The sequence below is a fragment of the Falco peregrinus genome, chromosome 12 (genome assembly GCF_023634155.1).
Source record: "Falco peregrinus isolate bFalPer1 chromosome 12, bFalPer1.pri, whole genome shotgun sequence".
Taxonomy (NCBI): domain Eukaryota; kingdom Metazoa; phylum Chordata; class Aves; order Falconiformes; family Falconidae; genus Falco; species Falco peregrinus.
Window position 1 is genome coordinate 6,998,702 of NC_073732.1, and position 17,124 is coordinate 7,015,825.

General features: G+C 39.3%; 1 protein-coding gene across 2 annotated transcripts; it reads left to right on the forward strand.

Moving 5' to 3' along the window:
- The first annotated feature begins 10,897 nt into the window (after positions 1–10,897).
- Positions 10,898–16,803, forward strand: MRPS22 (mitochondrial ribosomal protein S22). 2 transcript variants are annotated; one of them, XM_055817178.1, is made up of 8 exons: positions 10,898–11,037; positions 11,341–11,495; positions 12,260–12,424; positions 13,630–13,773; positions 14,255–14,338; positions 15,275–15,420; positions 16,256–16,364; positions 16,629–16,803. In XM_055817178.1, the coding sequence occupies exons 1-8, from the start codon at positions 10,917–10,919 to the stop codon at positions 16,719–16,721; spliced, it is 1,017 nt and encodes a 338-aa protein (XP_055673153.1). In that variant the 5' UTR covers positions 10,898–10,916; the 3' UTR covers positions 16,722–16,803. The 2 variants fall into 2 exon arrangements, with proteins under 2 accessions (XP_055673153.1, XP_055673154.1); XM_055817179.1 differs by lacking the exon at positions 10,898–11,037 and adding an exon at positions 11,096–11,117.
- The last annotated feature ends 321 nt before the right edge of the window (positions 16,804–17,124 follow it).

Consider the following 17,124-nt stretch of genomic DNA (forward strand, 5'->3'; position numbering starts at 1 on the left):
AACCCCCACAAGCACATACACAGAGCTATTGTTGAAAACTTTCATTAAAATTTTGTAAAGGAAGCCCATCTGCCACGGCTCAGGATGTCCTGTTTCTGCGAAGGACTTGGGTTATTGCTTGGCCATTTTCTCATTGAAAACGTCAGTAGGAGACTTGAAAGCATTTAATATTGCTGCTATTAAACCAAACTGATTTGGAAAGGGTATTTGGAAGTTTTTTTCCGCACCAGCTGGGAATCCTGAGGCACAAACACCTCCTAAGACACAGCACATTTAGTTCAGTATCCTCTGTTCTGGTGTTGTCAATGGGAAGGACAAGGGAAAAAAATCATTCTGTAAGGATGGGATACAGTCTGGTCATTGAGATAATCTCCAAACACAGCTGTTGTTCCCAAGCAATATCTGTGTCCCTGGTTGTCTTTCAATCCAACCCATAACACAGCCCAGCCAGGCCCTGTGGGCTACTGGCAGTGGTGCTCTGGCAGAGCGGTTGGGCTGAGCTCCTCCCCTGACCTGGCTGGCTGCAGAAAGCAGCAGCACTTCTGAGTGCCTTGGTCCACCAAGCAGGTGGGCCTCATCTCCCTCTAACCCAGCAAGGGATATGCATACTCCTCCCCTTCAGTGGGAAGAAAGAGATCCTTGGCTTCTAAAGGATTGGGGACATAATTTGGGGTTAGCATCTGCTCATAATATATATTGTTTTAAAAGACTGGTTGCTTTGTAAGAGGATGGAGGCAGCTCTGTGGCTAGTTTGGATTTTAATTTTATTTTGAAATACTGAAAAATACCCAATAAGTTCAAACCTCAGGAAAATTCATTCATGACTGATAGGTGATATTTATTTCACTTTAGTACTGCTCTCCAAAATGTTGAGTTTTAATTTCACAGCTGATCAGTCTGCAAACTGCAGAAAGTCCCAAATCTCATCTGTGCTGAGCAAGGGCTTTCCTTGTTTGTGTCCCTCATTTGGAAAGAAAGGTTTGTAGTTACCAGAGGTAACAGTTCACACTTATGCACAGTGATTACAAGAGGAGTATATAAAAAAAAATGGTTTTGGTGGGGACTGGTATCACCCAGACAGAACTATATGCCACAGGGGTATGCTCTTCTACCAGGAAAAGAAGAGGAGAGAAAGGGACAATGGGTGGAAAAAAGGAAGTGCATGAGAGGTCAAAAATGTCAAAATAAAGCACCAGTGGGGAACATGGAGCAGAGCACCCAACATAAAAAAGAAACTGGGGGTGGAGAAGGGTCATTAATAAAGGCCCTAAACATCTTATTTTTCCCATGCAGGCTTCCCGTCCCCCATATTCTCCCTCCTCAGTTAGCCAGGTTTCCAAAACAGAATGACTGCTGGTGTTTGCCACAAGACAGCATTGGATGCTGCAGTAGGATGGAAAAGGCAAGCAGAGGAACTGGAAATAAAATGGCTGCTCTATACTATGTCTTTCCTTTTCAGCATAGAAAGCAGCATTGCCTATAATAAGAGAAAAAATGAAACAGCATTGTATTCATCCTACTATCATGGAGTCCTACGATCCAATAGGAACTACAAGCCATGGACAGTCAATCAGTTTCATTGGAGTAGAACATGAAGCAGCTTTTTAATCCCCCTGTCCCAAGAGGCAGATGCACAGCCTTCCTGCCCCACTGAGAATACACCAGTGGGCAGATGGAATGAATTCTGTGGTGTCTTAGGCATAATGTCCATCTGTAATATTCTTGGTGGATCTTCACCATTAAAAATCTCCCTCTTGTTTCTACAGCAATAATACACTGTGTGCAAAACTGAAGTTACATTGTCATCTCTTTCTTCTAAAAAGTATTTCTGCCTACATGCCTGTAGAGTGAGATAATTAACTTTGCCAAACATAGGTCAGAGTGAGACTTGCTGGATAAAGAGGAAGCATTTTTAAAAGTGAGTCTGTTTGGAAAAATTGAAAAGACATTGCACGGTTATTGCAAAATTCTACTAGAAGTTAAAATAATACCTGGTCAAAAGCCCTCAAACTTACATGACAGCTACTCATGAAATATGTTAATCATTTTTTTAAATGAATACATTTCATTAGGCCTAACTGAAAGTAGAAATACATACAAAAATAATTCATTTTTACTATCCACCCAATCAGTCTTTATTTTAAAGCCAAGGGAATAAAGAAACACCAAATGGGAAAGTGACTGACCCCGAGTCACCAAGACATCTGTGGCAGTTTTCAACAGAACCCAACCAAGCTCTTTGCTAGGAACTGTTTTTATCTTGATAAAAAGTGACCCACACAGACTGGGGAAGACAGAGATCCAAAGCAGTGACACACAGGTAGGATATGACATGGAAATCACTACATGTGATTTAACTACATTACAAAAACACAATCAATCTTTTTCTTAAAGAGCCTATGCAGGATCGTGCCCTTTTGAGTAACAGGTCAGCTGTGTACAATAAGTGCTTTTGAAACCACTTGTTTTGAAGTCATGCAAAACCAATCAAATACCTGGTATACATAAAGTTGTGACAAAGTAACAACTATTGCACTGGTTGTCTTCAAGATGACCCCAACTCAAAATAAGGGTATGAGGTTGCTGTTGCTACCTAACACCCTTTGCTTTTTCTTAATTTTTAAAATGTCCATTCTCATCAATTCCATGGCACTGAGTAAAAGGTTATTTGAGGAGGTATAAGAGGGCAACACATTAGCTGTCATTCCTTCCTTCCTGTTCTATGGTAAGGAGCATGCCGATGGTATCAGGAACTGAAAATTCTCCCTTTTGGTAGATAATCGATTGGAGAGCTTTACAGTAGACCAAAAAAAGGAGCAAATATTGTACTCAACAATCTACCTTATTAAGAAATGTTCCCCATGTGATCATAATGCAGGAAAAAGGTTTGCAATGCTTTTAGAGTGTAAAAACAGAGCATTTACACGTTTTGTTTTCATAATAAAAAGGCAATATTACAAATATTTTTGAAAGATGAGGATTCTTTCACGTGTTGGAGAGACTTCTGCTACTGTCATTGCTGTGTGTGACACACAGCCAGACAGTGCCATCTAGTGTTCTGTGGCCACGCACGGAGCCACGTTAAGAACTTGGAAAGGATATTTCAAATTATTTCACAATAATAAACATGGATTAGGTTTGTTTTTCAGAAATACAGTACTATGTGATAAAATAATCACATCTAATAGTTGACAAAGCCGATGTTGTAATGGACTACCTTTTTTTTTTTTTTTTTTTTTTAGTAGCACTGTGGAAATTACTAGGAGAAAGCAAAAAAGTGTAACTATAAAGTAAAGCATCATCTAAATGTCATCAGTAGGAGATATAATCGTATTTAGAGCATATAGTATACTTCACAGAATCACATATTGCACCAGCATTTAGAGGTTTGAGTGGGTATACCATAAATAAAGAGATGAGAGGAGAGGGAGAAAGAGCAAATAACTAACTAAACTGATGCCTTGTTTTAAGGGCAAATATTCAGTCTTTAGGGATGAATATGCACAGCAAATGCACAGTTAATTTCAGACACAGTTACCCCAAACTATACAATACTGATCCTGCTCACAGGATCAGACCTAATTTTCTGCTGCCTCAGCACTCAAATTGCCCTTTAAGGTTTTGGATCTAAACTAAATCCCTCCAAGAAAAAGCCTACTTAATTTGTAAGTATCAATCAAGAATTTCACTGCCTACTTACAAAGTAAATGGGACTTGGGTTGGAAGTAATTCTGCTGCATTGGAGCACACAGGACAAATGATCTCAGTGCTGCAAAATTCTACTGTAAAATTCATGTGGATTGGCTGCATCTCAATAATACCTTGTAAGGTTTAGGAAATCTTTGTGCTGTTGCAGAGACGCAAAGGGAATAGAATCTGATTTGCTTTTCCATGCAGCATATAAGCTTCCTTTCAGAGTCAGCTCCTGAATTTGTATGTGGCGTGAACTATTGTGCTTTTAATCAAAATTCAGAAGAAAATTATTGACTCTGTTTACTGACTGTCATGAAGGCCAAAATGTTTCCAGCAAGCTAAACAGCCCAAGCGAGGGCTCGAACAAAGGGGCAGGATGGCCTTAGATCAATTTTGGCCAGTTATAAAACCGCATCTTGAGGCTATAGTTACCTGAAATGCTGTGACACAATCTGGAGGCTTGCTGCTAATGCAATGAGAAGATCCTGCTTCCATTCTTTCTGCATCAGAGGCTCTGGCACTCATTAGACCCCCTGTGACTTGATTCAGCTTAATAAGCTAAAAGAAAATTATTGTTTCCACTTGGGATAATAAGCTGAGACTGTTTATGAAAAGCTATGATGTGTGTGTATGGAGTGGGTGTAAGGGAAGGAATCAGAAGCAGGCAGCCCAGAACAGGGTGAATAAAAGGGAGGACCAAGATATTCCCCCTTTGCTGTGCAGTTGTCAAAGAAAAAAACCAAAACAACCCCCCAAAACAAAACACCAAAAAACCCCCAACAAAACAAAAAAATAATCTAACCAGATACAAACATTTGGACTTCTAACACTTTTAGCTTTTCATCTTAATTTTCAGTCTACTTGCTTGCTGTATGGTTGTTTTTCATCCCCTTCCCCAACAAGGCAAGAATTCCACACTTTGTGACTCACACACTCCTCCCGCTGATGAATGGGGGCACATTGCATACAGTGCGTGGGGCACAGTTAGGCCTGTGCTTTTTATGTTTCTGTCACTAATATTTCTCCAGGCATGCTGGGCCATCTGCTGGTTTTTTTCCATTGAAATATTTTATAAAGCCACTACTAGATCTCTCCAGCTGCCCGGCTACGTTATTTATTTAGATATGTAATATATGCCTTCATAAAGATCCAAGCACTTATTCTAGTCCAAATGTACAAACATTGACATATGTTAATGATCATATCATGTATTGCAAAATGGCATGGCTAAGCATACAGGGATTATGGGTACACAAGAGAAAGAGCTGCGGTAACACAGTGTACAGGCTTCTACCCCATATACATACTCTGATAACCAAAAGAGGCATAAATGCAGTTACTCATTCAGTGCACATTTTTACAACAGTTTGTAAAGAATATACATACTTATTTTACCCCAGATTAAGCAGATACAGAACCATCTGAATCGATTTTTGTCCATGTTGTTCTGGAAATCATCTAGCGACATCTCGTACTCAAACAGTTTGTTCAAAAATGGATGGGAGTTTTCCTATTAACTCTAGCGGGTAACCTAATAAATGTCAAGAGGTTTACTTGGAAATAAATGGGGAAAACAATCTGATAACTATTTGACAAAATTAATTCTATGTCTATTTTTGTTTCTAGGATTTTCTTGATTTGCTTGGATGGAAAGAAAGTAGAAGAATAAACACAACTGGAAACTGTTCTTTTGAGGTACGCTCTTCACTAAAGAGCTGAATAACCATTTAACCTTGAACCTAAAGACAACCTTCATATTAAATGGGCAAATAGAGTTGTTTGGCTGGCAAATCAAAATACTTCTGCTTAAAAAAAATGACAAAATGTTAGATTTTTAACAGCCTAACAAAAATGGCTGAGATCTAAACTGACACTAAATTCTTTTAGCTCTGCTTATGTGAGATAAAAATATCTCCTACTTTCTGAGCCTTTTCTTTCACCTATTTGATCATGAAGAGAAGATACTGTAAATTTATGTGTTTGTACTGGAGAGCACAGCTGTTTTGGCTTTTCTGTCAGATCCCTAGAATGCTGTCTTTATAATGACTTTTTTAAATGCACAGTGGGTTTGCCTAAGCAAATTTAATTTCTATTACATTCTGGATCCAAAGGCAAGAAAAAACCCCCGCCCACCAGAACAAAACACACACCCCCCTCCACTGCCCTCCAGTGCCACCTTTAAAAGAGAGAGGATTTTATTTTAAAAAGTGTAAAAAAATTCTTTAGTCTGGTGTGGTTAAGAAATAGGTTAAAAAAAGTTGGCCCCGTCATGTACGTTCGAAGGAACAAAATTTTGCAGTTACCATTGAAAAGGTATTAGAACAGTTTATAACTAGGAGGATATGCTTCTGTGTCAGGTAAATTAATTGATAAAATGATTAAATGAAAAAACATAAAATGATACAATAGTCCTGATGAAACTTGAATAAATAAAGCAGGAAAATCCTATCTCCAGGCTACTTCGGCAGAGTGACAAAATTTGACAAAGTGCAACAAGTAGACACATCTGATTTGCATTTTTATGAAGCCTTTGACAGCAGGCCAGGCAATATGCATACTACATATCTAGGTTTAATCCTGACAGTCTAGGTTTCAGAATATTCTGTCAGGTGTCATGTTTCAGCAAAAACCAGATAAAAGTACAATTATGGGAGAAAGGTATTGACTGCTTGTTTTAGCAACAGGAAAGGGAAAAATTACAATTAACATTTGAATTGGAGGGTGCCATCTCCTCCAAACATTCCTGTCCTCAGAGAACGAAACAAATAAAGAAATCTGCCAGGATCCTTGCTCTGTCCTTCTACTGTGGAAATAAAGGTATTAGATACATCCCATTCTGCCCACACGTAACAATTTGTGCTGGACACCAGATTTAGTTCACAATGCCCTAGCGAGTATTTGGATTCAGATGGACAGGACTTTAAATAGTGACGGAATGAGAAGAAGGTTAAAAAATTATTAAGAAAGAGGAAAACAACAATTACTCAAATCCTACCTTACTTTGAATAATACTGAATATTTACTACTATTTTTCCCCTGACAATTCATTTTTTAAAAGGTAAGTATTACAAAAGCAGAAAGGAACAATAAAATTTAAAAAATATGGACTCTTAATTCAGAGCCTGCTGAAGTCAGGGAAGGACTTCAAGTGGCTTTAATGGGCTTTGGCTCAAGCCCTTGTAGTGTAGCAAAGAAAACAATATAAACCGAAGTGGGATTTATATCTGTACTATAAATAATGTATGTAATCTCAATTACTGGAGACAGTATTTGGATGTATCTAATTTATCATTATTAAAGTGAGATTATGGCAGCTTTATGTGAGACAGAGGCAAATCTGGGTCATTAATGAAAACAGCTCATTTACATTATCCGCTATAACTACGCAGGCACTTTCATTCTTCATGTTTAAAATCTCAATCTTGCCCCCCCGTGGCCCGTAGGAATATTGCACACGTGCCCAGTAGAAGTCTAAAACTAGCCTGAAAATTAAAAATAAAAAGCACGTATAATCCTTCTCGTTTTGTCATTTTTCCTTCAAATTTGAAAGACAAATGTCAAATAGTCGAGGCAAAAATAAAATCTAGAGAGACATTTGCTCTTCAACCTATGCTTACTATTAGCACTTGCTAAAACTGACCACACCAAAAAAACTCAGAAGACTTTTGTATAATATTTCACTCATTCTTTCTCACTAAAGGTATTTATATAGGCAACAGAAGACAGCTGTTCATGCAGGATAATAATGGCTACAGTTGAGCTTAATTACTTTAGCTTTCAGCGGGTATCTCAGATATTATTTGTAAAAATGATCTTTGTACAGCAGAACTACCCATAACTCTGCCTCAGGTAAGTTTGGCCCAGCAGCTTGGGATAGATTTCTACAGCCACACTGATCAGCCTCTGCTGTCAAGTATCAAAGTGATATTTGAAAATAAAACAGTTTCACACATCTATATGGTCTTTACAATAGAAAATAGCCACTTTAATGTATTATATTAGTAAAGGCTCATACACCGTCATCACCACCATCATCAAAATAGCTGCCCAGGACTCTGGATGGCAATGCAAAACCATGGCTACAAACCTTAAAAAACAATTCCAGAGAAAATAATACTCTCTCCCTTAAACAAAAGAATCTGGCAAATAAGATACTTGCAAGTAAGATGCCTGAAAATAGGTAATCATATTGCAAATTATCATTCCAATAATTTTAGCAAAAAAATACCCGCTTCATCTATGTACATGGGGAAACAAACCCAACCATATGGAATATATTATTTTTTTAAAGACTAATTTGATGATACAATAAGGTTGTGTCATCTCTCTTACTTCAGCATTCTCTGCCTTCTCTGTGAAAAAGAATTTCTCTTCAGACTAATTCATGCAGGTTCAATAAAAAAAGCTTCCAACCTGGTCCATTGTGTTCCTCAGAAAAATGTTCCACAGGATTGCCAGATTCTTTCTTAGAGAACAACAGAACCAACCATTAATTTTAAAAAGTTCATGTCATCGACTGTGGATACGTACACAGCCTGACTGGGTTCACTCTGTTTCTTCTTACAGCAGCTGGATGCACAGTTACCAAACTTTACATTTTGCATTTTCACTGTATTTTTCCCAAGAAAGAATTCTTCCTTCTTACTACTTCCACTATTAATTCTAGTTCTTGCTACTAATTTGACATATTTATTATTCAGAAAAACTCGTAAACTACAGGCCCTTAATTCATCAATTAAATAGGTAAAGCAACAATGCAAGCTCCTAAGCTCCCCATTTGCCTTCACTTTCCCTGAGATGTTAACCAAACTGGTTCGCTCACAGCAGCCATCTGATCTTTTTGCTCTCTTGAAACTACCAACAAAAAGGAAATTAATGCCAACTGTGGAGGTGATTTCGTATTGACACTTTTCCAATAGAATCCAGACTTAGACCACCAATGTGTTTCACAGGGGACATCCACCCATCATCAGATGGTTGTAATTTTCCAACAGCAACTGTCGTGGGATGCAGGATTCAAAATAGTAACAAAAGCTAAGAAATATTCTTTATTTCATTATCAATTTTTACACCACTGATTCCTCAAGCTGGTGTATTTCTAAGTATACCAATATAAAACAACCTACTTAAAACTGTTACCTCAGTAAAAATATAAACCATAAATAAAATACAATCAATTATTGATATATATATCATAGATAAATTGATATTATTTTATAAATTATGTTGACCTGCTATACTACCATCTACAGTATAGTTAGTTAGTATTTCCTTTCATCCCACCAGCCAAAAGGCTAATCCTCACAGCAGCTGTTACTACTCCAGTACAGAATGAATGTGAATTTAACCTCTCCTGGATACAGCCCAATAAATTCTGTTGTTTTTCTAAGCACTTCTGTGAATTAAAATGGATGTTGGCTTGCCATCCAAACTCATGAACAGGTCTGAAGTGGCTTTTAGGCAAGTCGCCAAATAACTTCCCAATTCCCTTATAGGGTATAGCTCTCACTCCAGAGATCTTCCAAGCAAGAATTGAAAAACAACATCTTCTCCATTTCCTAAAAAATATTTTTCATTTTTTTACCATTATTTAAATAAATTATGCACAAAATTACATGAAAATAATATTAAGGGTTCATTTCCACTCTTCAGTTCTCAGTGACTTCAACTTAATTGTACCAATACAAATATGAGAAGAGTATGCCCTCATGCAGCTTTTATGACAATGCAAAGGCCACGATATTGAAAAGCTTGAATATAAAATTCAATCCAGCACAGGGATTGGATATTGAATAAGGCTGAGGAAAATGGGAATACTCCCCAATACAATGAAGATCTATTATTAGAAACAAATATATTTTTCAGCTGATGCTTAACTTTGTTCTAATGAAAACCAATCTATGCGATAGTCTTCCTTTTCTCCAGATCTCCATTTTCAAAACTAACATAATTTAGACTTTGATTTGGCAAAGCAATGAACAACCCACTAAGCTTTAAAACAATTGGAAATTTACAGGATTTAAGCTCATTGCTTGTGTTTCCATACCTTCCCTCCTGGAGATGAAATATTTACTGTTTCAACAGGAAGAAATCAGCCAGCTTGCATCAATGTGTGGCTTTGAACATTTTAAAATTCAAAGCATTCAGGGTCCCTGTACAGAGGCTTGCCAGCTGACAATAGGCTTTCTTTCTGCACACCCCTAACCACAGTTTGTAAGACTGAAATTCAAAATAGAAGGTACAGACCAGCTACAGAAAATAAACTTCAAGTAATAATAAACTTCCAACCCCTTGAAATACTTAAGTTGTAAGAAGTCAGGTATTTTAACAAAATGACATACACATTTCAACTGCACGCTCCCTCTTCACAGCTATTAGATCTGCTCTGCTCTATCTATTGGATAGAAGATCTAATTTTGGTTTTAGGCTTGAATAGCATTATGTCTTTTCCCTCCTCCACAAAAACCTGAACATGAGAAGACTGAACTCACCACCACCAAAGGCAGTGATTGTTTTTACCAGACTGAGGAGGCCAGGGGTAGTACTTTGAGCCAGGAATACTTGCTGTATCCTTTGGTGTTCCCCCAGATTATGGGCCAGACAGAAAACCTGCCACCCGACAACGAGACTGTCCTTTCAGTCACCACACAAGTGCCAAAGCAGCAGACAGAGACACGTGAGGTTTTGAATTTTTACAGATTACCATTGTATTTCTCCCTCTCAGGCAGCCTGCCCAAGAGCCAGGGCAGGCAGCAGGCTGGAGGGGCATCCCGCCAGGCAGCTGCCAGTACGGTGCACCCGCCTCCACCTCACACCCTTCCTCGTCTCCAAGCAGTTGCAGTTTACCAGCGGTAAGCGTGCACGGTGGCCGCAGTACCTCTTTTCCTAATAGCATCTCGCCGCACTAAAAGCCCTGCTCTATCCCCTCTACCCTTGCCACCTCCCTCCCGCCGCCAGCTCTGACTGGAGCACAGGGACGGGTTCCCGCCCTAACCTGGCCCTCACCTCCGCCTCAGCAGCACTTTAATAACGCAAACGCGCTGGGAGCGGTTTTGCGCTTTATTCCCTTGGGGAAAAGGCCCGGGACACCGCGGTTCTTTCTGACTGAGCCGCCCCCCCCCGCCTGCCGACGGGCCGCTGAGGGGGAGACTCCATTTCCCGGCGTGCCTCGGGGCGCGGCCCGGCGCGCGCGGCGGCGGGTGGGGCGGGCGCCAGGGCGTAAGATGGCGGCGCTCGGCGCAGGCGGCTCCGCCGCGGGGCTCGCGCGGCTCCGGCGTGTGGCGCGAACGCTGTGGGGCTGGCGCGCGCGGCGGGGCCTCGGGCAGGAGGCGGGAGCCGCGGGCGGTACGCGAGGGGGGGCGCCCCCACACCCGGCATCGCCGTAGGGACTGGGAGCGCCCGCTGGGCCACCCGTGCCCTTCATGGTGGGCCGAGCGGGGGAGGCGGGATGGGGGGCGATGTGCTGGCGCGGGGGGGGGGCCGGCAGGGCGGGGGGAGGCCGGGGGGAGGGGGCTGCCGCGGGGCCTTGGCGTGAGTGGGGTGGGGGGCTGCCGCGGGGCCTTGGCGTGAGGGCAGGGGGCGGCTCGGCCGCGGGCGGCCCCCCCCGGCCCAGGCAGGGCGGCTGACGGCGGTGTGGTGCCCCCGCAGGAGGGGAAGGCGGCAGGCCCGCCTTTACGGATGAAGCAGTTCAAAGCCTGCTCTGCAAAATGACGGGGCTCAACCTGCAGAAGGTGTTTAGGCCGGTGAAAATGGAGCTTAAACCGCCCAAGTACAAGCTGATGACAGAAGCTCAGCTGAAAGAGGTAGGCTTCTCTGCTTCGCTTTGAGTCAAGTTTTGGTTTTAGCAAACAGCCTGTAACAGGCCGTTTTCCGCTTCCTTTAATGCTGCTGTTGGAAACACTTCGGTTTATTTACTTTGTTTCAGGTAATTTCCTAAATTAGTGTAAATTAGTGTTTCTTCATTTTAAAGAGCCAGATTTATTTATCCAGTGTTTCTCTATTTTTATGAAATATGGAAGGAAATTGTTTGCTTTTCTTTTTCTGTAGTGATAGCTTTTCTTTAATATCCCCTTTCCTTATGCTTCCTAATTGTGTTAAATGCCTTCATCTGGTATTTAAATTATAGCCCTGGGAATCCTTTTGACTACTATTTTTTTTTTCCTATTGTCTAGCCGTGGTTCAGGATGATGAAGGGGCCCTAAGCCTGTTCTTCTGTAACCACAGTCGCAGCTATAGATACACTTTGCTTGTGGTTTATGCTTTTGGGGGAAACGTATGGTGGAAAAATACCTGAAATAAAACTTGGTGTTTGCAGTAGCATATGTCAACTTTAGTTTTGGAGCTTCCTCCAGCAATTTGCCCAAGTTACAGTAGTGGTATATTGTTTGCATGCAATTCATTTATCTGGAGATTGAATTAGTGTTTCACTTCTCAACTGCAAAAGGAGAAAAAAAGATTTCAAAAAATTTCTGTCCAAATGAAAATATTTGTCCCCAAATTGTATGTTAGCTTTCCAATAGGATGACTTTTTTAAAAATTGTAGAATTAAACTATTTTTTTCCCCAAGGCCACAAGAAAAGCCATTGAGGAAGCTAAAGAAAAACTAGTCATGCCCCCTGTTTTGAATGAACGAGAGCCAATTGATGATGTGTTAGCAGAAGATAAATTCCTTGAAGGAACTGAAACTACAAAATATGTGTTTACAGATTTAACTTACTCTGTTCCACATCGTGTAAGTAACAATGCGTTAATTTATTTTAAGAGTTTTTAATTCTTAATTTTAAAATAATCTTTAGGTTTTAATAAAATGTAGTTATAGCAGTTTGTAAAAAGGCAGAGGAGCTGTAGATTCTTTGTACTACTTGTACCAGCCTGACACTTATTTCTAAATGTTTGCTTCTGACTGATAACAATAAATGACATTCCAGTACTCAAAAGCAGGTGTGTGTGTAAGCTGTGAGATAATTGTTTTAAAAGCAGATGCTTGTGATGTGCTAGGAGTGCTGGGTTCATTACTTCTTAGAAGCTTTATGTGGAATTGGATTACTTAGTACTGTGCATAGACCAAAAGATGGAGCTCTTCCACAGCGGTAAAGATCTGGTGGAAAGCTGAGGAAATGATAAATGAATTAATAAAAAACCTGAATAAACGGTTGTCAAATAGAATTGTGGAGTATAGGGATAAAGATTTCTTTGTATAATGAAACATCTAGATTGTCTCAAGTATCAGTAGTAAGAGGCTGGAAAAAATCTTGACAAATATTCATGATTCTAAGAAGTCTTCATGGTTCAAATATGCATATAGTGATGATCCTGTGCAATGAAACGCCCAGTCTTCCACCTGTTACACTGTCTGAGAGCTTTCTCCAGGAGCCTGCTATTTATTATTCTGCCTCAATGTATTAAAAACTTCCTCATCCCATCAAGCTTTCCTGTCTGCCACCTCAAATCAACTATGCCTGTGAACAGATCTGAGTATATTGTTTAGTTATCTTGTTTTATCTGTTGTATTTTTTGTTTTGCACTTGCCCTTACTTGATTCTAGCACCTACCTCTGAAATAAAAAAGTTCAAGACACTTGCATTCTTCATTTAGTATGTGTTATTAGATGCATAAAGTCAGGCCAGCAGCAATGCTAACTCCTTTCTCTGGGTATTAGTTATTTGTCTAAACTTCACAGAGCTGTAGTTTTCAGTGTAGGCGCATGCAGTTGTGTCATACAGTAAAATTAAGGTGTAAATGTAGCACCTAATTAGCAGGTACGAAGGGAGAAAGGATGAATCTAGCACATACCAGCTTCTAATTGATTGTTGCTACTGTTAGTGTGAGTTCAGGTGTAGAAGGACTTTGCTAAGTAACCATCTCTTATATGGTGGTTCTGGCTATGAAGAGAGAACCCTTTGGGACATAATACTCTTTTTTTTACCTTCTTTCCAGGAACGTTTCATTGTAGTTAGAGAACCAAATGGTGTATTACGCAAAGCAACCTGGGATGAACGAGACAGGATGATACAAATATTCTTCCCGAAAGAAGGGCGCAGAGTTATTCCCCCAGTGATATTTAAGGATGAACACCTTCCGGTAAGGTTTTCCTGGTTTTGAAAACCGATCATTTTTACTGAATTGGGCTCTGATAATGCGATTTGGACAGAGTGGGTCTAAATAAGACAGTCTGCTTGCATGTTTTAAGCTGCTTGAAATCTGTTTTGAACAATTGCTTATCATTATGACTTAGTTAAAATACTTACAGTAAAGTTCCAGGTTAGGGCCAGGTCAGTCCTGGGTTGGTGTAAATATTCTGTCATACTAGAAATCAACATTTAATTGTTATGCATTGATGAAAATGTTTGCTTGATCTGAAAACGTGAGCTGGCCTTTCAGAAACAAAAGAAACACCGTATTAATGTTATCACAGCACTTACTGTACTTTTGTTTTGTCTTGTGATTAAGGGGATACTCACGGTTAAGTGGTGCCCGGAACAGAAATGTGGCTGCTGTTTTTATTTTGGTGTTGGAATGGTGTGATATAGAATCTATTCCTGAATTTGAACTGTTGTTTTAGAATGTATTTCGGCAAGACCGTCATGAGGATCTCCTTAACATGTGCATTGCTCAGTTTGAGCCAGATTCACCTGACTATATCAGAGTGAGTTTACTTTTCAGTTTTCTAGCAAAAAAATAGTATTTGTGAAGAACTTTAGGGTTTGTTCTGTAAATGTAAGTATTATATGGGGATCAAAGGTGGCGTTTATATGTGTTTTTTCCCTCCCATATAGATCACCTGTTACCATTGTGATTAGTTTTATAGGCTTTTTTCTTGCCAAGAAGTAAAACAGGATTGTTTTAAGAAATTTCCAACAGTACAGAAATAACTACAGATACATAAAAATAGTGTTTATAAAGGTATTGATGATAATGCCCATAAGTGGCTCCAACCAGAGTTGTGCTACTACAGTCATGCTAACTACTATGTTAGAATTTGAAAGGACCAGGTAGATAACTGATTAAGTGCACCTGAGAGCACTGTATATAAAGTATTATTTTTGACAAAGACCCAGGTACAAAGATACACTTATAGCTGAAATTTAAATTTAGTAACTGTAGTTACTGGTGAACATGGTAGTCTACACTTCCCTTTAAAACATTTACTTCTCTTTAAACTGTGATGATTTCTCTAGTCACTGAGAATGTAACTTCTGTTATGCGATTTTTCAAGTACCTCTTGTTCAAAGCACAATTTCATCTCTTTGCTCTAGCATTTTTCTCTTTAAAGAATAGATTACAACTGAACAGCAGTGAGTGAAATGAAGGTTCAGAGATTATGTCCCTTCCTCCCCAGATTTTCAGTACATACTAGTATTTAGCTTTCTGTTAACATAAAAATGTATATGCGTAAGTACAAAGAATTGGGTTATCCCTCAATTAATCATGTATAAAGTTTTCAGGCAGCATGGTTCAGCCTTTGGCTCACTCCTGCACATCAGGGAGGTCTGGAAATAGGTTAAAAACTCAAGTGAGAGGTAGAAGGGAGAAACTGTTACCAAGCTGTATTTACTAAAACAGAAACCCTTTCTGTTTATAGGTTCATCATCGGACATATGATGATATTGAGAAACATGCCAAATATGATCTGCTCCGTTCAACGAGACACTTCGGAGGAATGGTATGGTATCTAGTAAACAGAAAGAAAACGGATGGCTTACTAATAGATATGATCCACAGAGACTTGTAAGTGGTGTTTGTCACATTAATTCTGCTTGTCTAATCAGAAAACAAGTACCACTGTTTGAAATTAAAAACAGTATTTCTGTAAGATGTATAAAAGTGTCATTTTCATCAAATTTTAGGCTAGCTGTAACTTTTAGCTATATAGATGCTGAATGGAAGCATCAGCTACAGTCTGTGAACTTGCAGGGTATTAAATTAGGCTTCTGCAGAAATGAGCCTCTTGTGGTTGCTGGGTATTTTTGTTTCCCCATGTAATTCTCAATACAATTCCAGCTCTGGGCAGTGCTAATCTTAAAGCCCAATAATTTTATACTACTGAGCTCAGTTCTGCCTTTTAAGATTGACACACTGGGTTTAAGAGCAATTCCTAGTGTAGCTTAGGAGCAGATAGGTATGCTGTCACTTTAAATGGATGGATTTCTGCTGAACACTTACTTTACAGAGCTTCAATTTTTTTATTACTTATATATACATATGTTTATATATTATATATAACATTTATTATTACTTTATTACTGCTGAACATCAGGCTTAAACTGTAGTATGCATAAGTTTACATACCTTTACCTAGTGCACCTTGGTGCTTGTGTGCTTCTTGTCTTTTTTTCTTATGAATGGGTTGCCATTGCAATAGCTGATGGGATGCCTGTTTAGCTGTATATTCTGACTGTACACTCAGTGAAAGCAGATGTTTATGAAAGTGTGGTGTGCAAAGTACACTTTCTCCAAATAGTCCAAGTATTAAAGAGAAAGTAATTGCTATAAATGGGCCTTTATTTGTTTAGGCTGGGTAATGCTACAAGTTTACACTGTATCATCTGCTTGATTTATTTAGGCTGGATGATGCTACAAGTTTAATTACACTGTATCATATGCTTCATCCTGAATGTCAATCAGCAAAAGAAGCTAAAGTACAGAAACTTCAAGGAGTTGATCTGATCAAGGTATGCTTTTCTACTTTAGAGCTACTTAACTACAGAAGAGAAAGCTTTTAACCAGCAGAAGCCTATTTAATAGATCAAATTTTTCCTTACCTTAACAAGTATTTACCTAGAATTTGTGCGTGCTGAGTTGTGGTTGTTTTTTTTTCATAAATTTGCTGTACTGGGATTTCAGTTGTAGCTGGCTCCTCTACCATTGGGATGATGAAATCTTATTATGCAACTGTGCTCTTAACTGTACATCACTCTCTCTTGCCATGTTTGCAGGTATTTGTGAAAACTGAATCACAGAAAGAAGGCTATGTACAACTGGCCCTCCAGGCTCATGAAGAAGCAATGGCTACTTCTACAGGCTCATGAAATAAAGCTTATGATGAACTAAGGTTCAAGTCTGTTTATAAACATTCTCTCTGTACGATTTCACAATAAATGCTTAAAACAACTGACTGTTCTATAAAGTTTTTTACTAAAACAGATCAGGATCAGTACAGTTGCTTGTTATTTTCAGAAGTTCTGTGAGTGAAACTTACAGCACTTACTACAACTTCTAGCTTTTCAGGTTCTAATATACCCTTAGTTGAATTCCTTTACTGTTGAATGTAAGGAGCTACTCACAATTCACTTACTGAAATAAAGGCAGGGTCAGCAGGGTCTTCTCAGCTTCACTGAGGAGAGCATATAACACCACATCTATTGTTTGAGACACATTACTGTTTTAATAGCTCTTTTAGCTAAAATGGTGTCTGGAAGAGTAGCTCAGCTA

Bases quoted from the DNA above. Each gene is read 5' to 3' on its own strand.
- MRPS22 (XM_055817178.1), top strand. From the start codon at position 10,917: ATGGCGGCGCTCGGCGCAGGCGGCTCCGCCGCGGGGCTCGCGCGGCTC. The intron at 13,774-14,254 runs GTAAGGTTTTCC...CTGTTGTTTTAG, and splicing joins TTAAGGATGAACACCTTCCG to AATGTATTTCGGCAAGACCG. The intron at 14,339-15,274 runs GTGAGTTTACTT...TTCTGTTTATAG, and splicing joins ATTCACCTGACTATATCAGA to GTTCATCATCGGACATATGA.